This window comes from Pleurodeles waltl, chromosome 7, assembly GCF_031143425.1.
Source record: "Pleurodeles waltl isolate 20211129_DDA chromosome 7, aPleWal1.hap1.20221129, whole genome shotgun sequence".
NCBI classification, from domain to species: Eukaryota; Metazoa; Chordata; class Amphibia; order Caudata; family Salamandridae; genus Pleurodeles; species Pleurodeles waltl.
In genome coordinates, this window is record NC_090446.1 from 69,745,645 (window position 1) to 69,765,574 (window position 19,930).

At 40.1% G+C, this 19,930-nt stretch overlaps 1 protein-coding gene across 1 annotated transcript in view; it reads right to left on the reverse strand.

Moving 5' to 3' along the window:
* The window catches only part of LOC138246809 (alpha-2-macroglobulin-like protein 1), a 201,113-nt gene that overhangs the window by 82,415 nt on the left and 98,768 nt on the right, over nucleotides 1-19,930 (reverse strand). Inside the window, exons 18-22 of the mRNA XM_069201571.1 lie at nucleotides 19,751-19,871; nucleotides 13,104-13,329; nucleotides 12,401-12,527; nucleotides 3,110-3,231; nucleotides 1,322-1,373 (exon numbers count right to left, since the gene is read on the reverse strand). Of these exons, the coding sequence (XP_069057672.1) occupies nucleotides 1,322-1,373; nucleotides 3,110-3,231; nucleotides 12,401-12,527; nucleotides 13,104-13,329; nucleotides 19,751-19,871 (648 nt within the window). The remainder of the gene's footprint in view (nucleotides 1-1,321; nucleotides 1,374-3,109; nucleotides 3,232-12,400; nucleotides 12,528-13,103; nucleotides 13,330-19,750; nucleotides 19,872-19,930) is intronic.

The window sequence follows — 19,930 nt, forward strand, 5'->3', positions numbered from 1 at the left end:
GACCACCTTAGAGGTGGAACTGGCCTGACGGTTGACATGCCTCTCTGACTACTAATTTTACGGTCTATCCAGGAATCCAAATGTGCCCTGGATCGGGGGGGCAGTATCTGCTCCCCTCTGAGGGAAACCAGATTCACATACCAAAGGCTGTGGGGTCTTTGAAGTCCCCTGCCTTGGAATGCTAATTTGCAGGTTTTCCTGCTGGAAGGGGTGGATAATATCCCTGCCAGTGCAGGCTTTCTTCCTAACAGCCAGAGAGCAGAGGCTCTCACCCCTGGGGATCAGAAACGTGTCTGTTGGTGGCAGCTGCTTAAGACCAGTCAGCCATCACACAGGTCGTTGGTAGGTTTTTTCAGAGGGCACTTCTAAGGTGCCCTGTGGTGCATGTATTAATAAATCCATCACTGGAATCTGTGAGGTTTTATTAATACTAGATGGTTGATACCAAACATCCCTATTTTCAGTGAAGCCATCATGTTGCTGGAGAACTCATATTGACCAGTGTCCAGCACATGCATTTAGAATGACTTCCCTGTTCACTTACTATGTCTAAGAATCAACAAAGACATAGTAGGGGTATATCTGCTCATGCAGATATGTCCTCACATATAATGCATCGTGCCTTATGACTGAAAGACTTGCTGTAGGGGTGGCTTACATATATTGCATGCATTGTTAGTGGGCATGGCAGACAGACTGTGCCATGTCAGGTTTTCACTTTGAGCTTCACCAAGACACACAGCCTGCTATGACAGTCTACATGAGCTAGGTGAGGGGACCCTTAGGGTAGCACAATACATGCTGCAGCCCTTGGGGACTCTGTTACCTATACCCTATGTAACTGGGGTGTCATTCACTAGGGACTTACAGGGGTGCCAAAGGTCTTGCCAATTGGGGAGCAATTGTACAGTTTTAGGCAAAGAGATCTGACACTGCGGGCCTGGATAGCAGGAACCCATTGCACTTTCTGTCGAACTTGCATCAAATACCAGGCAAAAAGTGGGGATGACCATGTCAAAAAGAGGTACTTTCCTACAAGCAGGACCAAGATTGATTTGCATATTACTGGGTCTAACCTAAGGTAGCTTAGTGGGCAAAACATTATTGTTGGAATGGTATCCTAAGCAACTACTAGTGGTTAGGCTATTTATAAACATTCTGATCATCATCTTTTGGGTGTTTGACATTCCCTCTCACTGAGACAATCTGTTAGTCTTCTCAGTGAAGAAGACTGACCCACTGCTGTATCAAAAGCAACCTGGCCTTTTCATATTTTAGTTGGTTCCAATTTCCTCCCACAAAATGGCAGTCAGACCTTTACCTTGTGCACAGAGTAGGGAACTGTGAGCCTTCTCCTTCAGGACTCCACCTGGCTGAAAAGACAGAACAGGAAATAATCAGGGGACTCCCTAGTAAGTCAGTACGCAGCATGCACTTCAGAGACATACAAAGTTGTTGGAACAAATAAGGTTGTACTGACTAGCAGGCCCCATCTACACTGCGGGGGACTATGTTACACTCCAACACGTGTGTGATGGCCCAGACTGATGCAATGTTTCTGTGAAAAGTCCTAGTAGATATCAGGTAATTGGAGTAATGCCTCAGTAAGAAGGCAGGATACTGGAGTGATGTCACCATCAGTTGGCAGGTTATTGGAGTCTGTCTGGTGTCTGGTTCCTCAAATTCTGCAACAGCGTGATGTCAGGTTATTCAGAATGATTCGAGTTTGACATTTTTCTAATGTGAAATTCAAGTCAGGCTTAAGGCTTCTGGAATTGGTGTGGGGGCTGCCATCATATTACTAGAGCAATGCCACATTCTGACATTATGTTCTAGGAGAAACATTTCAATCTATTGTCATGTTCCTTTAGTGAAGTCAATCTGAGTCAATAAGTGAATGTGTGAGTTATTGAGTGAGTGAGTGGCAACAATTCTGAATCCAACATATTAACAGACATAAATAAATAATAATGACATATTGATGAATACCACAGATAGTCCCAGCATTTTCATCTCACTATTTTTCTTTCCCTCTTCTTTCTCTTTATCACTCTCTCTCTCTCACACACACACCCCTTCTTTATTCTCACTTTCATCTCTATCTAGCTCGTGCTAAAATTTCCTAAAAGAGACATCGCACAAAGAACGTAACACCGTTTGGAGACATATTAATTTAAAAACGTAAACTCTATTTTACTGGAGTGATAAATAAAAGAAATGGAAAGTCACACTTTTTTATCACAATAGTATTCGAGATAAAGACAAATAATTAAAGTGGTTTCATTTTTAATCAGACACAAGTGTACTTTTGACTTTTAAATCATATGGAATTTTACTTCTGGTTTTATCACTCCATTGTAATATCACCAGGCCTTCTGAAAGTCAACAGAGATAGGCACCTATCTTGGATTGTCATTGTGCATAATTACAAGACAGCTGTCAAATTACCCAACGTTGGCGGATGGCAAATCACATTACAATATCACTAACATCATTTACTATACTTCTCATTGTATTCCATATTGCATCAAGATTATGGCTATATTGGAAGTATCTAAAACAATGTTCAAAGATGGCCAACGCTTTTGCTTTCTGCTTTGCAAATCCTTCTGATTGCTTGTAAAAATCAATGCAAGTATTTGCAAATCTATTGCTTGGAACATTATTTTCCATAATTGCAGGACAACAGCTACCATCTTTCAATAGACAGAGAGAAAGCATCTGCCAGAAAAAGAGAAGAAAGACTAAGGAGCAGGTCATGCACTCCCATTGAGTACCAAAGTGCAAAGGGAGCAGTAAAACATGTAAGAATATCAGTTCCCAGAGGTGTATGTTATGGGAGTCAACCAGTAAAAAAGCAGGGAGGAAGGCTATCCAATCAGGAGGAGGGAACTGAAATGGAAAGTCATAAAATCATGAGCACAGGGCTGACCCAACTCGCAATCTTAAGTATACATTAATGTATTGGTTACAACATTCCCAGAAACAGACAGCTACAGCTGCCTCTAGCAAAATCTCAAAAATGTAAACAATGAACAGGAAATGAAAAAGAGTCCTATGTATGGCAAGGAAATAGTTGTAGGGAGTAATTTCTCATTTTCACACGTACCTTGACAAGAATGGGCTTGATGACTGTGTCAATGCGCCCTTCAGAGGGTGTCACTGTGATCTCATTGCCGCATGCTTCTTTGGAGTCCAGAGCTTCTGTGGTGACGGTCAGGTTCACTTCACCTAAAAAGTGGAGGAGGACACTGGGTGAGATGGGCTGGTGAGGTGAGCGGGAGCAGCAGGATCCACAGATCAGGTGAATAGAGAGAAAGAGGAAGTCAGGGGGAAAGGAGAGAGGAGGAGGAGATGAGAACAGAAGGGTGTACAGCATGAGTAAAGCATGACAAAAGAGGGTTGAAGATCAGAAGGAAAGTAGGAAGGAGACAAAAGGCTATGAATAAAGTGGGCAGAAAAAGTGATGTCACTGCTGATGTCACGTTTTTTGTGTGAACTCATCGACAAAGCAGTGTTCTATGGTTGCCTGGCATATTATAAAAAATTTACATTTAACAATAATATCTCATTGCCCAACTAACTTCATGGTGTTTTAACTCCGAACTCGGAATCCTGCAAGATCAGCTTGAACCTTAGCAGATCAACTTGTATTATTTTCAAATAATTGTGTTTAGATTCAGTTTCTAGGTTGAAATTCCTGTATTGAATATGAACAGGGGTGTAGAGCAGAGGCCTGTCAAGGACAGAAAGTAAAGAACCCTCCAATCCTCATCTCTTAGATTGCCTAATGTAAGAAAAAGCCCCTTTCTCCCTTCAGAAGCCACTTTGCCATACCAGATTGCAAATGTTCTTGGTATGGAGAGCTGCTTCCTTGAAACTGTCACTTTCAACCAAAAGGCATAAAAACCACAAGCAAGTTTTGAATGAAGACCAAAATGAGAAATTAAGATCTACAAAGGTGAAGAAAAAGCCTGCAAAAACCTTGCAACAAAATATGTAGCAAGAGGGCGATGAACCCCATGAAAATCACACAGAAAGCATTGTGACACAATGGACAACTGAATGCTTCTTGCTTTTATAAGGTCCACTTAGTATGGTTTACGGGAAGAGTAAGTGAGGTAGAGAAAGTAGCCGCCCTCTTGCTTGGCAGATGTTCATGTGTGGTGTTTATATTTCCTCTATTTTGAAATGGAGAAAAAACTCCATTGGAGGTTTGCCAGAAACACGGGAAAATGATACGATTTCTGGAATGAACACCTGTGACTGCTTTCCCCTGTAACTCCAGGGAGCCATCTGCAATTTACTGAAATTTACTGCCTGTGCCTCACACAGTACAGGACACATGGCCCAACTAAATTGAAACATACTGGGCAGACATCCATGTCCCCATCTTCAATGCAATAGGAAATGCTGAAGAAATGTCCATTAAGCGCAACCTCTGCTCAACCAGGAGGAGAATAGAGTGATGTTTAAACCCCAAGGTGCAAGCGAGCCAACGAGCTACTGCCACAGAGAGTAGGAGCCTTGCAAACCTTGGCACCTTGATATGGATGCATGAGGAACTGGCAGCTTCTCAGCCAAGACACGGTCATAGAGCACTTTCCACACTGGTCACAGGGGGTGTCCTACAAGGTCCAGAAGAAGCTCTGTAAGACATTTTCTGCAATCCACTCAAAAGAATTTAGTGTATCGTCGACTTCTTCCTATATATACACACCATACCAGCTACCAAACGGCAGCAGTGAGTAAATGGTGCCAGCGGTCCACTGAAGGTGGGGAAATTTGCACTTTTGAAGTTGCTAATTCCGTCAAGTTTCCTACTTCACTGTCATAGAAAACTCCTGTGCTACAAGTATTTTTTTCAGAGTTTCTCAGTTTTTACTTGCATAATGGTAGTGCCTAATCACCAACAGTCAGCAGCTCACTGGCAACCGCATGGCCTCATTATTTCCTGAAACAAAAACAGATATTCCTGATGTCTTGTGGCCCTCAGAAGACCTACGAAGTGTGTGGCATGACAAAGAAACCACAGAATACTCTAGACTAATCATAAAAAATTGAAACACCACAGTGGGTGGCATACTCATGGTAACAAAGTGAACAAATATTTTTTGGCCCTCGATTTCAATTTTGTCTCATTGAGAACATTACATTATAAATTATTTACAATTATAGCTTTCAAGAAACAAATGCTTAGTCTTGCCTAAACTGATTTACCATGCATTCCCTAGTTAGTCCTTTATAGACCAATTAAGTGTATTTGATGGGCTGCGTCAATAAGAGAAATGTAAATATGGATTAGAGCTGTCACTAGCATTACATTTACAAAGGCACTGATAAAGACCTTAACAAGATATGTGCGAAGGACCTGGCCTTTCTGACTTTGGGAAAGAGCCACATTATGACTCTCTTCCATTGGTCTCTTAATTTGAGATGGAAATTCTTATATTGGAGCAGAAAGTGGGCTCGTCAGATGATATTTGTCCTACGAACATTACAAAAAAATCTCTCAGGTCCAGTTGAAAGCAATGTCCTCTATTTTTGAACTCATGGCTCTCATGGGGTGTTGTTCTGAACAGCTGGAAGATGCGGTGGCTAAAGTCCGCTCTGAAAAAACTTTAGACCCTATTGAGGTGAAGAACTATACACCCAAGTCCTTGCTCCTTGCATTGTCAGAACTGGGAGAAAAGATTCTAGCAAAATGGCTTACTCATCTTGAAAATAATCAATTCTTAGATGACAGTCAAATGTGGTTTAGGCCAGAAAATCCTGCAGTAGCTGCATGGGTCTCAGTCATGATTAGATCTGCTTTGTATTCTTCCCACAAACCACTTAAAACCTTCAGGTTTTGCTCTTTCATTTGAGAGAGAAAGCATGAATGGAAAATGAAGAGTAATTATGGATTCTCTAGTATATAACTCAACACCCCAAAAGCAGTTAGATGGTTGTTTAAAAAAGATGTTAGAATCAGCTTAATACAAGCTATATTTTAAAATTATGCTCAGAATGTATAGAAACATGCAGAGAGATTCTATTTTTTTCTATAGTTGCCTAAAGCATGGAAAAATAATTGTGACATCAAAGCTCAGCTGTAATAAGTTATTACAGTGGACCCGATACATCATTTCTTTATTGCGAGTACATAAATCACCTGTAATAAGGAAATTAGACAGTCTTTTATACTGGGTTGGACAATTCCATATATGATATTGGGATTTGGCAAGCCTGTTAAAGAAATTATGGATGATTTTAAAAACTGCGTAGTGGCAGTGTAATAATGGATGAACTGTATACTCTTAAGACTGAATGGTTCAAATTTAAGGTTATTGCGTTTGCCAGAAATAATCCTTGGGCTCCCAACTTGTGGTATGAACTTCTTGGAAAGCTGACTGGGGTCGCAGAGAAGGTTACGAGCTTTTGATTACAATTGGATAAGGAGCAGAGCCTTACTCTCCAGATTAATGGAGCAGTATCCGCCAAGAAATATTTCCCTTTTAACTTGACTAACTTAAGAAAATTTCTGGTGAGGGTTGCTATAAATTTACATCTGGATTTTGCAAATGTGTAGACTTTAGGACTTCCTGATAGAGCATTACACAAGCTTTAGGTTATCCCGGACTTTGCATTATTGACTATCTTTAGACCCTGAAAAGTTGATTCTGTCTCTGACACCTGTCACTGCATTCATTGGTTTACAGACGAGAGGCATATCAACTGATGTAAGGCCTTTCACATGATGAATGAAGTCTTTGTCCTTTCATAAGCTGCTCAAAAAATATTAATACAATTAGTCCACAAGATGGAAGCAACAATCTCTTATGCATGCCACATATCTAAAAAATCCTGAATATTGAGTAGAATATACAAATAAAAACAAAGACATTTCCAAATGTCATCAACCTATACAGAAAGGAAAAAGTTACACTATAAGCATCTGGTGGTGGAGTGGAGTGCTGTAGATTCACATCCTCTGTATACCACAGCCATCTGGTGTTGGCATCGGATATTACAAATGCAATACACTTTTAGCCTTGCTGTAGCAAGTTTAGATGCACTTAAACATCCACCTTGCAATGCCCATCTTGGAAATGGTATGACCTTTGTGGGGTTTGGCAAAGCTACAAAGAGCTGGTTAGTTTTTCTGAAGTACTTAGTCCTTTCAATGTAATACAGGAGGGCCTGGTTGACCTCTAATGAGTACAGCTCACTTTCTGTAACAGAATCAGGTTGTGGAAAGCTTGTGTACCGCAAGGACTGGTTCCTGAATGGTAAGTGTGTGTAACACGCTGATGCGTCTGAGTGAAGTTATAGGCTATAGGAACGGCCACTTTCCAGGAACAAAGCTGTAAGCTGAAAGAATGGAGGGATTGAAATGGCACAGCCATACGTCTTGTCTTATTTGAAACACCTTAGGGTTCCACATGGGGCTGGAGGTGCTGTTGGAGGGTGTCACCCTTCTGAGCTCCTCCTTGAGCCCACTTACCACGTAATCCTGAAGGGGGCTGAGTGTTCCCTGTTATGCAGGCATGCCGCTACCGCGGCTTCATTGAGGTACATTGAGGTACATGCAAGGTCCGCCTTCTGAGGGTATAAAAGATTGCAAATAATATCTTGAACCTTGACTTTGATGGGATCTAGTTGATTGAAGATACAGTAATAGACAAGCCTCTTCATCTTGGCTGCATGGCTTGTAGTAAGCCTCATGTACTATGGTCATAAACTCCGCAGGGAGGTTAGGTAGCCACACTCTAAGCCCTCAGGTGCTATATGGTTAAGTTGAGTTGCTTGGGGCCTGGTTGCCTGATTTGCGTACCTTATGTGAGAAAGTCTGGCCATGATAGCTTCTCATGGGGACTGATGGACCTCTCAAGGAGCATTCAGTATGAGGGTTGTCTGGTCCAAGTTGGTACCACCAGTGTGAAGGTCAAGGACACCTCCCTAAAATGTCTCACTAAGTGTAGGATGAGTGCGAGAGGTGGAAAAGTGTAGGCAAATATCCCTGACTAGTGTATCTATAGTGCAGACACCTGAAGGCAGTGGATGTCCCCATTTTTGCATGTAATATATAGCTTTCATGTTGTCTGTATTGATGAGGAGGTTGGTAGAAGTGTACAGAGCTCTTGAGGTAGGAGGGGCCTATGCTGTGTAGAGTGTTGTTTATGTGTGTGAGGAGTTTGAACTCAGTTTGTTGGTGTATGGGGAGTGAGGAAAGTTGCTTGAGGTGTAAGGTGATATGGGTGCAGCGCGGTGGTTTGAGGATGAGTCTTGTTGTGGCGCTTTATATGGTTTGGAGACTGTTCAGGAGCAGTTTGGTGATTCCTGCTTAGAGTGTATTCCAATAGTCGAGTCTGCTGTTTATCAGGATCTCTGTGACTATTTTCCTAGTATTCGCTGGTAGCCACTTTAATATTTTTGCAGCATTTTCAGGGTGTGGAACCAGGTGGAAGTCATTGCATTGATTTAAGGTGTCCTATCAAGTTTGTTGTCTAGGATACCCAAGTTCCTGGTGTAGGTAGGTGTGAAGCCGAGGTCTGCTGGCCACCAGGTAGAAACCCAAACAGCGGTTTATCTTTCTGAAGATCTCCACTTCCGCTTTGTCTGAGTTGGTTCCCATCCTGGAACTCATCCTATCTTTGTCATGTAGTTGGTGAAGATGATTTTGTCGCAGGGGTTTTATCGGATAGTGATAATATCAGTTATCTAGGAGAGTACGTTGATACAATGCCATTGAATGAGGTTAGCCAGTGGGGCCATGTAGTTGTTAAATATGGTCAGACAGAGATAATTCTTGTGAGACTCCACAGAAGAGGTTCTTGGCTGCTGACGTGTAAGGTGGCATGCTGACATTTTGAATTCTTCCTGTGAGAAAGGAGCAGATCCAGTTGAGGGAGGGTGTTGGTGTGTGTTGAGGCAGTGGGTGAGTTGCTTGTTGATGGCTTTCTCCATAATTTGGATGGATAAAGTAGTAGGGAGATCAGGCGATAGTTTGCTAGCTGGGTGGGGACTGCCAAAGGTTTCTTTAGAAGTGTATTGATTGCTGTGTGTTTCCAGGCATCTGGGAATATTGCAGTGGTGATGGAGGTTCTCAAAATGCGGGTGAGTACTCTGCTGATTGTGGAGTTGTCCATATTGTCAATGAGATCTGGAGGTGCCCTTGGATGGTTGTCATGATGTTGGCTGGTTCTTCCATTGTGATTGCTTCCCAGGTGTTTAGGGTGGAGGCACGGGTGCAGAGGTCCAGTTGAGGGTCTAGATTATTTTGTTGCGGAAACTTCTGAGAGATTGTCACAGAGTGCTTGCAAGAGGTTGATGCTGTTCATGGTGGAAGCTGGAGTTGTGAAATCTTTGATGATTGTGAAGATTTCTTTACTGCTATTGGAGCTGTTGTCACAGTTTACGTTGTCAGTGGGGTTGGGCTGGCTTATGCGCAGGCTGTCGGAGCAGTTAGATTCTGGAATGCTCTAGCTGTGTCTGGCTAGTCTGGAGGTGACAGGTTTTGTTTGGTGAGAGATGTTGATTTGGAAGTGGACAATGTTGTGATCAGCCCACCATGAGAGGTGTGTTTGTGGTGAATTTGATGCCATTAAAGGTGGCAAATACATTTTGAAGGTGTGCCTGAGTGTGTGGGTGTGATGACGTTTTGTTTCAGTCTGCAGTTTCTTAGGCTTTCATAGAGTGTAAAAAAGTTGGGGGTTTTCCTGTATTTCAGGTGGAATTTTAGGTCTCTTAGTACCATGTGGGCTCCAGAGTTGATGGTAAGGGGGGGAGAGGGAGGACAAAATCTGCAATCTTGTTAGTGAAAGTGACTCATGGTCTGTTTGGTAGGTATACAAGGATTCCGTTCAGGGTGAAAGTTGCTGAGGTTTTGAACTGTAGGTATTCTATGAAGGGGGTCACTTTCTCTGTGGCTGTAGTGCAATTGATGTTTTTTTTAAAGTTTATAGCAATACTCCTCCTGGTTTGTGTTGGTGGTTCTGTCCAGCCAAGCTGGATATCGCAATGCCATCTTTTGACTCAGCATTTCCGCCATGTTTCCATAAAGAAGAGGAGGTCCAGGGATTTACTGTCCAGTATTTCCCAGATTTCCATGGTGAGTCTCCCGATTGAGTGGGTGTTGAGGTGCTGTTACCGATGCTGTGCAGTGGTCACCTGAGGAAGAAGGTCTAAGAAAAACCTGCTGAGCAAAATGTTGCTATTGTTCCACCACTGCAGAGAGAACTGAGTGCTGGCCTTAATCACCACGAGATCATTCCAGTAACCCTCGGCTTGTGACCATGCCTCACACATCACTGTTGAAACAGGTGTATCTGCATTCTGGTCTGCAGAAAAATTGTTGTGCAGTATGCAGTCATACCAAAGAACATCAATACAGTTCTTATAGTTACCAGATGAGTGGACTGAAAAATCGGTAGCAGCTATTTGAATGCCAACACCCTCTGTGTGTTTGGATATGCCTTTCCTTTACCAATGTTCAATATCGGACCCAGAAAGAGCTGGGCTGGAGGTGACACTTCTTTGCATTTATGGTGAACCCTAGGCTGCAACAAGGTTAGAGCCACCTGGGTTTGGTCTTGTGTGATGGATGCTGGTGTTTACAGTGCAGAAAGCAGAATCTGCAGAATCACATGTGCAGTGGATATTTGCGTTGGAAACAATCTTTACCTAATTGATTAGTTCCTCACCCCTTTTCCTTATGACTCATGTAGGTGTTGTACCAGTGCCTCCATCTCCTCCCAGGAAACCTGTTATACCTTGACAGAGAACCAACCAAATTAGTGATAAACCACTGGGTGGTTGCACCAACTGCGACATGCTAAGTAGCAGCATTGAGATGCTTGCTCTCCTTTTCCGGGGAAGTGGGGCATAGTCTCCACTTGCCTTAGTTGAGGCCCACTTCCTCTCAGTACGTACTACCATGAGTCTGGTGGGATCTTGAGTCCGATGTAGAAAGGGTGACTGGGAAAACCCTTAAACAACTTCTTGACTCGCAGGGTGACGACGCAGCCTTGATGTGGTATTTACAATTTTCAGGGGCTCACTTGAGCATACCCTGGAGCATACCCTAGACCATGGGCACAAAGTGGATGATGCATTTGGTCTTGGAGAGGGTCTGCATGAAAAGTCACTGTCCTCCTTTAAGAATTCCATGTCGACTTTATGATGGTGGACCGGACTCTGGATGACGGCATGATATGAGGTGATATCATCTGGCAGGGATGACTTGGCCACGCAAAGTTCGAAAACTGGACCTTGTGGCGTGGGTGTGGGGTCAAGTTGTACTCATCCTGGGGAGCCCACAGATAGCATGTTGAAAATGACACACTGCAAGTGAGAATGAACTAACAGAATTGCAGTTGCAACCATTTTAACACAATATCTTGTATAGACAATCATGGCTTTTCAAGATTACAGTACTTCCAGACTCTGGATGTGATTTGATTCAGGTGATTAAGCTAAATAACTTTGGCTTTGAAGAATCAGAGAGTCTTGCTCCCCATTTAATGCTATTAATCAGATTTTTCCTCTAAATGATTCTAATCTATGTGCTAATCCAAGGTGTCTGTTCAGATGTTTTCCTTCAAATATTTTTCTGTCTGTGTTACATTTTGAGCTGAATTAAATTCCATTTGGTAAAGAACAGACAATCATCTACCAGACATAGATTATCAGTACCATCCTTCAATGTGCCCATGACACTGCACACTAAGGACACCTGCAGCCAGTTCCGACAAACAATACTGTGCTTTGCATGGCGCTCTGTCTCCATTTTGACACTGCTGTGAAAGGTGGTGGTCTGGGCAACATAAATCAGTGGTATGTACAGTCACCAATTTTTGGTGGTGTTAATGCTGCCTGATAAACCTCACAATCATGCATGGAGCAACAAGGGAAGAAGGGAGTTGGTGAAAGGGAAAGAGATTAATTATTAGGTGGAGAAAATGAAAATGATGAAGTAGGGGGATGAAAGACAGTGTTGATGAATTGGGCCACATGGAGGGGCTAGGTCTGAGCAAAGGAGAATTAAAGTGTGTCAGCAGAGGCAATAGAATGACTATGGAGGATTGAAGGGGATCAGGACGGAGGAATTCAAAGGTGATAAGTATGGATTAGGGAAATAACATGGAGAGGGTGTGAATGAGAGAGGGAATGAAGGGAAATATCTGCTTTCAAGGAACATCTGAGGAATTAGTAAAGAATTTAGCGAAGAGATGAAGGATGAATTTGAATGACAGAAACAAATAACAATGATAAAGTAGGAAGCAGTAAGGAACGATGGAAGGAGGAAAGTAAAGGAACAAAGAAGAGAAAAAAGGAGGAATTTAAGAGGTGGGAGAATTGGGAAAAGGAATAAACAGCAGAAGAAAAGAAAGAACAGTGAAGTAAGAAGCAACATTACCCAGTTTCAACGGTGTGACCGACCAAGAGAATGTCTTTCCTTCACTGGCACCAAGGCAGCCGGTGTACTTGCTTTCAGGATGGGCTTCCATCTTGAACTCCTCTGATTTCAAAAGCTGTATTTGGATCTTCAAGGGGACAAACACATCACATAAGACTTCACATTCTCTAGTTGCCCCCAATTGCTAAATCTCTTACTAAAAATCAGCTACATTACTCATTTTTTCTTCTTTCTGGCATCTAGCTTTGTTTTGCTTTTAATTACAAGAGTTGATTAATTCCCGTTCAATGTGCAGAAAGTGGCCTGAGACTTCTCGGGATATGAGACAACATTGCCAAAGAGAAATCTACTGTTATTCAAAAAGGTTTAAAAACTAACCAGATTTTCCTAGAAAACATTGAAATGTATTCATAAAAAACAACTGGGAAGAAAGGAACTAAAGAAAAGGAGATTTGACATGGCTGACCTTGAAATATTATACATAGTCAACATTAACACGAATCAACAGATGTTGGTTAATAGTTCTGTCAGAAATGTTTGCTGCGACTCACAGTAATCTTTATGGAGAATGCACATCAGTCTGCCTCATCCGCAATGAAATATTAGGGGCCATGTTTTGCACAAGAAAATATCTCTCAGTGAAATTCACATGAATGTCTCAAGGCTTGACCACATTGCTCTGACCTACTCTCTAGGTACTCGCCTGGATGGGCTCCTTCAAGTAGTTGAAGATGGTGGCCTTGAGGGTAAAGGTTTCCCCCCGCACCACAGAGTATGGCAATGAGAGATCCACGAAGAAAGGCTTGAAAGCCCTCAGCGTCACTGGAGAAGACATCCCAAAACCGATATCTGCCAGACAGAAGGTACCAGTAACCCAATCTGTGATGGTGTCGGGGACGGTGACAGGGACTGTAGCTGTCCCAGACTCTCTAGAATGAGACAGGGGAAAGGTGCAATCAGAGGGATATCTGTGGAATGATGTCAAGAGCTGAGATAGATTATTATCAATCAATATTTCAAATGGTTCAACATTAAGTCATTCTACATCAACCATAGTAGGAGCTCAATATCCCATAGTGATAGGAGCCTGTACACCACATAATTTCAGGTCATGAAGTACCAGGGTCCATAGAACTAAGGATACACTTTCACCTTGGATAATAGGGAAGGACAGAGTTCCTGAGGTGAGAACAATGTCAGAGAATGGTCTTAACAAATACTTATCATCTTCCTTCTACTTAAGTGTGACAGCGATGTCAGCATGCAAGTGATAGTGGCAGGAAAGTCAGCCTCAAGGTAGGTTATTTACTTGAGGTATTCTTGTGGTCAAGACATGCGCACAAGAGTCAAAGACCCCACCAGTGCAAAGGTGAGAAGATGATTAGTCCCTGCTTCCAGACCCCAAGTGCTTCACACTGGAAAGCCTACAAAGGGTCCACTGACACCAGCTCTCGTAAATGCCACTGGTAGTAGAAGAGACATTATACTCCCTTAGACATTGATAACATCATTTAGTTGAGCGTTTCACCTGCTGTTTGATCAATCGTAGGCCAAGGTTTGCTGATGACAGCCGAGAGAAAGTGCAAGGAGTGTAAACTCTGAAAGTCCTAAAATACTACTAATGCTACTACTAATACTAATAATAATAGTAATTTATGTGTTAGATATAACTCATACTATTTCAGAGCACTGTAAATACCAGGTGTGACTATTTTCCAATTGATCCACCTTGGAACACTCACAGGGTTGTAGTTATAGCCAAACATGTGTCAGGAGCAAGCAGTTTCTCACTAAACCATCTCTTTCTGATCTCTGTGCAAATAAACATGCTGACATATTTCCACTTGCCATAGGTCCCATATGAATGTATTTTAGTACAAATGGAGTCTTGGATGACAGACAATATAGCATGTTCATTTAGTGCCTAAACTGGTGCATGTTCAGCTTTACCCGAGCTACCTGACTACGGTGCAGGATGTCAAAGGGCACCATTTGGCAAAAACTGTCTTCTCCTATGGCAAGCTCCATATTCTTTACCCATTCTTGCCAAACAGAATACCACAAGATGATACCTTTGCATTTCTTTGTACTGATTCAAGAGGCACAGTAAGCAGGATTTGCATTATTAGGGAAGTATGAGCATCAATGGGTACTCTTTGATATCACTGAGGAGAACCATGGAAGGTGGGTGCCATGTTATTGCCAGCAACACTGTATGTGCACATGCTTACTGGCCCTCAAAACTAACACGGCTGGACACAGCATTCTGTTATGTCCTGATGGATCTAGATCAATGTTACAATATCCTTCATGAATTTTCATCCAGTTCAGGCACCACTTCTCAAGCACAGCCAGATTTGAAATGCAAAATATTTCAGCAAAGTATTGCAGGGGTATGCACAGTGTGGTGGTTTACAGCCTAGATATTGGACATGTCATTATCACTAGATGACATTACCCTACTTCCTCTTACGGCTTCAGGAACCACTGAAAGTCATCTTTAGAATTGGTTTAAATAATAAATATGTTGTGAGTGCCACTTATAGTTTAGGCATTTTCCTCTTCATCATTCCCCTGGAACCTTACTCTGAAACTCTTGCCCTCTAACTATGGAGTTGGAAGCTGACTTCTGAAGATTCTGAAAAGTCCTGAACACACACTGTTGAGGAAGGTCTACAGGCTCTGGCAGAACCAAAGCTCTAATGCTGGGCGAACATGTTTGCTAAAAAGTGAAAATGCCCAAATCCACCGTTTTAGCTCTCACCTCTCAGACAGCTGTTAGCTGTCTGGTTATGAAAGACTGTTTGTGGGATAAACCAAGATCTTACGATGGGCTTACTGCCTGCCCACTACTTTCATTGGCTGGCTTTGTCTCTCTCATTAGTCCCTCTTCTGGAGGATAGCCTCTTCATCATACTTTTGAGTGGCGGATATACATCCTGTCACTGCTCACTTTCAGGGAACTTCTTTTTAATTTTTCTTAAATGAATCCATAAGAGTGCATATGTTTTTTAGGGCTTTCCCTCGCATGCTTCTCGCTGTGCCAAATACCAGACCGCCTTGTTCCATGTTGCTCTCTCCTTCCTGTGCTGCTTTCTCTCTCATGTACATCTCTTTTGCCAGTCCCTGTCGCCCACTCTCTACGTTGCTGTCTGTCTCGTGTGCTGCTTTTCCCTTCCTTGACCCACCAGGCTATATTTTTACTTTCACACTACCACGTCTTGTTACTTTACTTCCTCTCATCTAACTAGCATTTTATTGAAGCAACGGGCAGCTGCCATTTGCTGCTGTGAACTCTACTACAAGATAAACACGTTTATGCACTTTTTCTTATTTACTAATCTAAACGGTGTCCACAACTTTACATTGGTCACCAAAAATAAAGAAAATGGTGCCTGTGGCAGTCTAAGTGGGAGCATCCACTGTGACGCATGTGTGCACGTACTGCATAACGCTTGCACAAGCAAATGTCTTAACGCATGCAGGCACCTACAGAGTGATGCAATCAGCAACAGCAGTGGCACCTTTGTATCTCTTTTTTGGTTTTGCTGAGGCTGCACAGCATCAGGAAAAAAACAGTGGTGTGGCAAAATGGTCTACAAGATCCATTTGCTTTTTCAGTAAATGTTTCTATTATGACCACTCAGTGGATTGTGGCTAAAAAACCATGCCACCATGCACTTCTCAGGAGAACTAGAAAAAGGACAGATTATTTTCTCAGGAACACAGGACAAATGCTCATGTTCAGGCTACACAGTTATATGTTACTATTTAGATATCAACAGTATTGACCAACAAATAACATCACTTCCAGGATATCTCCTACCACTACATCCAAAGGTAAGTATATGATAACTATTCTTAACCCCATCCATACTTACCTTAGGAGGTGAGTACCAATTACTCAATAAAGCAGTGGAAGGCTTATATAGTGGATGCAACATTTTTGACACCAGATCACCTGAATTTTATGTATTGTTCCCACTGCCCCTAAACCAATCAAAACTGGTCTCTGTGGTGAAAACCTTGGCTTCAGGAACCCTTTTTGTCTGCATGTTCATACCATCATGTTCTGTCCATTGCGGGATAAACAGACAAGTAATCTTGCATCAGTTTGTGGATAAATAGATGTACGGCCAGGATACGCATGCTTTTTGTCAGGGGTAAGCTAAACTTAGGAGGTGCTGGAAAGGCTGCCCTGGAACTAGAAAATAATTGCCCAGCTCTACTCCGCTTCCTTATGCTGAAACTGCTAACTACTATGCTGGTTCTGATGAGCTGCCCTGATCCTCTCACTTTCCCACTTCCAAACCTACTCCTCCTTGCTTTGTAAAGAATTCTGAATCGACTACCACAATATCATGCTCCTAAACTAATAAAGGAAATTAAAATGTTGATATAAAACATAGCTGACTGTAATATCATCCACAAAAAGGTAAAAAAAGTTTTATCGACTATATATACAGTTTTAAGTAATAAATGTTAATTATAATATATAAAAGTAATATAAGGGAATAAATTCCATAATTTAATATTATATATATATATATATATATATATATATATATATATATATATATATATATTATACACACACACACATATATAGTATGACATAATTAATGAAAATATTTATTTTCCATTATATTAATGTGACATTTAATATTTCAAATGTGGTACTTTAAAAAGCATATATATCAAATAAAAATGCATAAACAAATAAAAAAACATCACAAATATAAACAATTTGATAACAAGATATATTAATTTGACCAACATAAAAAATAGTAAAATATGAAAGCAAAGAAAAACACATTTACTAAAAATAGTTAAATATAAAATTAAACTTTCTAAAATAAAAAACTACAAACCAAAATCATTAAATATAAACAAATAATCACATAATATATATCCTATGTCACCAAAAGTAGGAAAAGTGATTAGGTTTACTATTCCAGCTCCAGTCTAAACAACAGTAGGGAAAATGTTAGATTTCGTAGCGGGTAGATTTACTATTCCCACTCCAATTGAAGCAACAGTAGAAAAAGTGTTGAATGTTGGAGGGGTTAGATTGATTATTTCCACTCCAGTCCGAGGAACAGTTAGGTAAATGTTAGATTTCAGAGGGGTTACTTGTACTATTCCCCACTCCAATCCAAGCAGCAGTAGAGAAAGTTTCCAGCTTCAAAAGGGTTACATATAGGAATACAAGTCTTATTAATTTACTAGCAAACTGTAAACACTTCATATAAAACATTATCAAATTACAGTATTTTTAAATTACAGTATTCAGAAAATACATATATATGTATATATATATATATATATATATATATATATATATGTATATGTATATATTTTTTACCAAAATAAAACAGAAATGAAAAAAGACAGTAAACAAATAAAATACATATATTATTATGAACTTCCCTGACTACATAAAACATAACAAATTTAGGAAACCATTACTTATTTATATTAAATTAATACATAAAAAAGCAAAAACAGATAAAAAAAAACACAATCAAAATCATGCTGCAAATAAAATTTCACAATCACTTAACATTACATAAATTAAAAACGAATATAAAAATATACTTAATTACCGATGAATAAGTTAAATATACAAACCAATTAACATAAAAATTATTATGTTTTTATTATACTCCCAAACATACTCCCTGCCACAAAATAACACAGAATAAAAAAAACAGAAGTGCCATAAACATATAAGAACTAAAATACATATTGAAGGAAATACAGCATGAAAAAATATCAGTAATTAATGAATTATGTATTTTCTGGATTGTAATTAATACATAATATTTAACAAATAATTTAACAAATTAAAATCCATTTAATTTTATTTAACTTCACACCCTTTTCCTCTACCAACTCAACAACCCACAACTAAAATTTAACTTAAAGAAACCAAAACTATTTAACATTAATTTCAATTATTTAAAATGTGATTAACTTTCTACCATATATCCCTACAATCCCCAAAAAGCGACTAAAGCTTAATTTACTATTGCTAATAATAAAACTGCAATAAAAATTAAAATTACAACTTTAAATTCAAAATAATGTAACAAGAAATAATTTATATAATTATTCAATTAAAAAAGTACTCAACAATAAAACAACAAATTAGCAGCAATTAAAACAGTTCTAATTTAAATACCTTTCCACCCTATTCCCTTACAATACCAACAGCTCAGGACAACATTATAAATGAGTAATAATATTTAAAAAAATACTAAGGGCCAAATGAAAATGCTAAATTGGCATTATTTAAATAGCAACTTCATAGAAATCGCTAAATAAGAAATGCAAAATGCAATGTACTAAGATACTGATTTCCAAATAGCTATTCCTACAAAGTAGAAATCACTATTAATAAATCACTACTAGGAAATACCATTGCATGAGAGTCAATGAGCCAGGTTTGCATTTCCTAAATAGTGATTTCTTATTAGGAAATCACTATTAAGGAAATGCAAAAGCAAGGATGGCAATGGGCAAAAGGCCCCCCTTGGTGCACCTGAAAAATAGGATTGAACCTGTAGAGCACACATATGCCTAAGGGTCATGTGTGTGCTTTATTGCAATTTAAAAAGAAAAAATAAACACTTTGGAGTGCTTTTTTTAAACATGCACCTGGTTACCATAGACTTCAAGTAGATGGTAATTGCATTTCCCAAATGCCCAAGTTGCATTTAGGAAATGCATGGTGCATCAGAAAAGGAATCGCAAATAGGAAATCCTTAGTTGCGATTTCCTTGCTGGAAATCGCGAATTGTGATTCCTACAGGGTAGAAATCACAATTTGCGATTCCTTAAAGGGGATTTGTACATATGAAATGCCCAGTTTGTATTTTTCAACTGCCCAAATTAGCAATTCGGACCGTTAAGAAATGTGAATTGGCTTCATACGCCTGGCCCTAAATCACTTAAACTTACAAACTACATTTTATAAATTTAATAACAATTATGCCAACAATTGTAACACCTAAAAGGAATGTAATAACGAACACATCAAAATCATTTTAAAAACTTAGTTTTTACAACTATATTAAGGAAAACGATATTACATATAACAATATTCTTAAAAACAATATTATTTACCAAAACAAATATTCATAACAATATTCTATACCCAGATATTTTTGCATCACAATATTATTTCTGATATTTATGTGCCACAATATTTTAAACTCAATGTAACACAAAGACTGGACAGTGGACAATGAAGCAATAATTGATTCCAACTTAAGCAACAGGCCAGTCACTGTGAATCAAGAACATAAAATATCATCAAGAGATTCTACTAAAGTAAACACAACATACCCAACTGCGGTCAGGTCCCAGATCCAGGTCTCTGGGAAATGCTTCCGGACCTGCTCTTCCACCTTTGGTTGAGAGTCTGGTAGAACATTGGCCTGCGGAGGTGCAGATTCTGGCATGGAGTCTAAGAGCAAACAAAGATGACTATGACTAAACAGAAAACAGTGAGGCTTCCCTCAATGA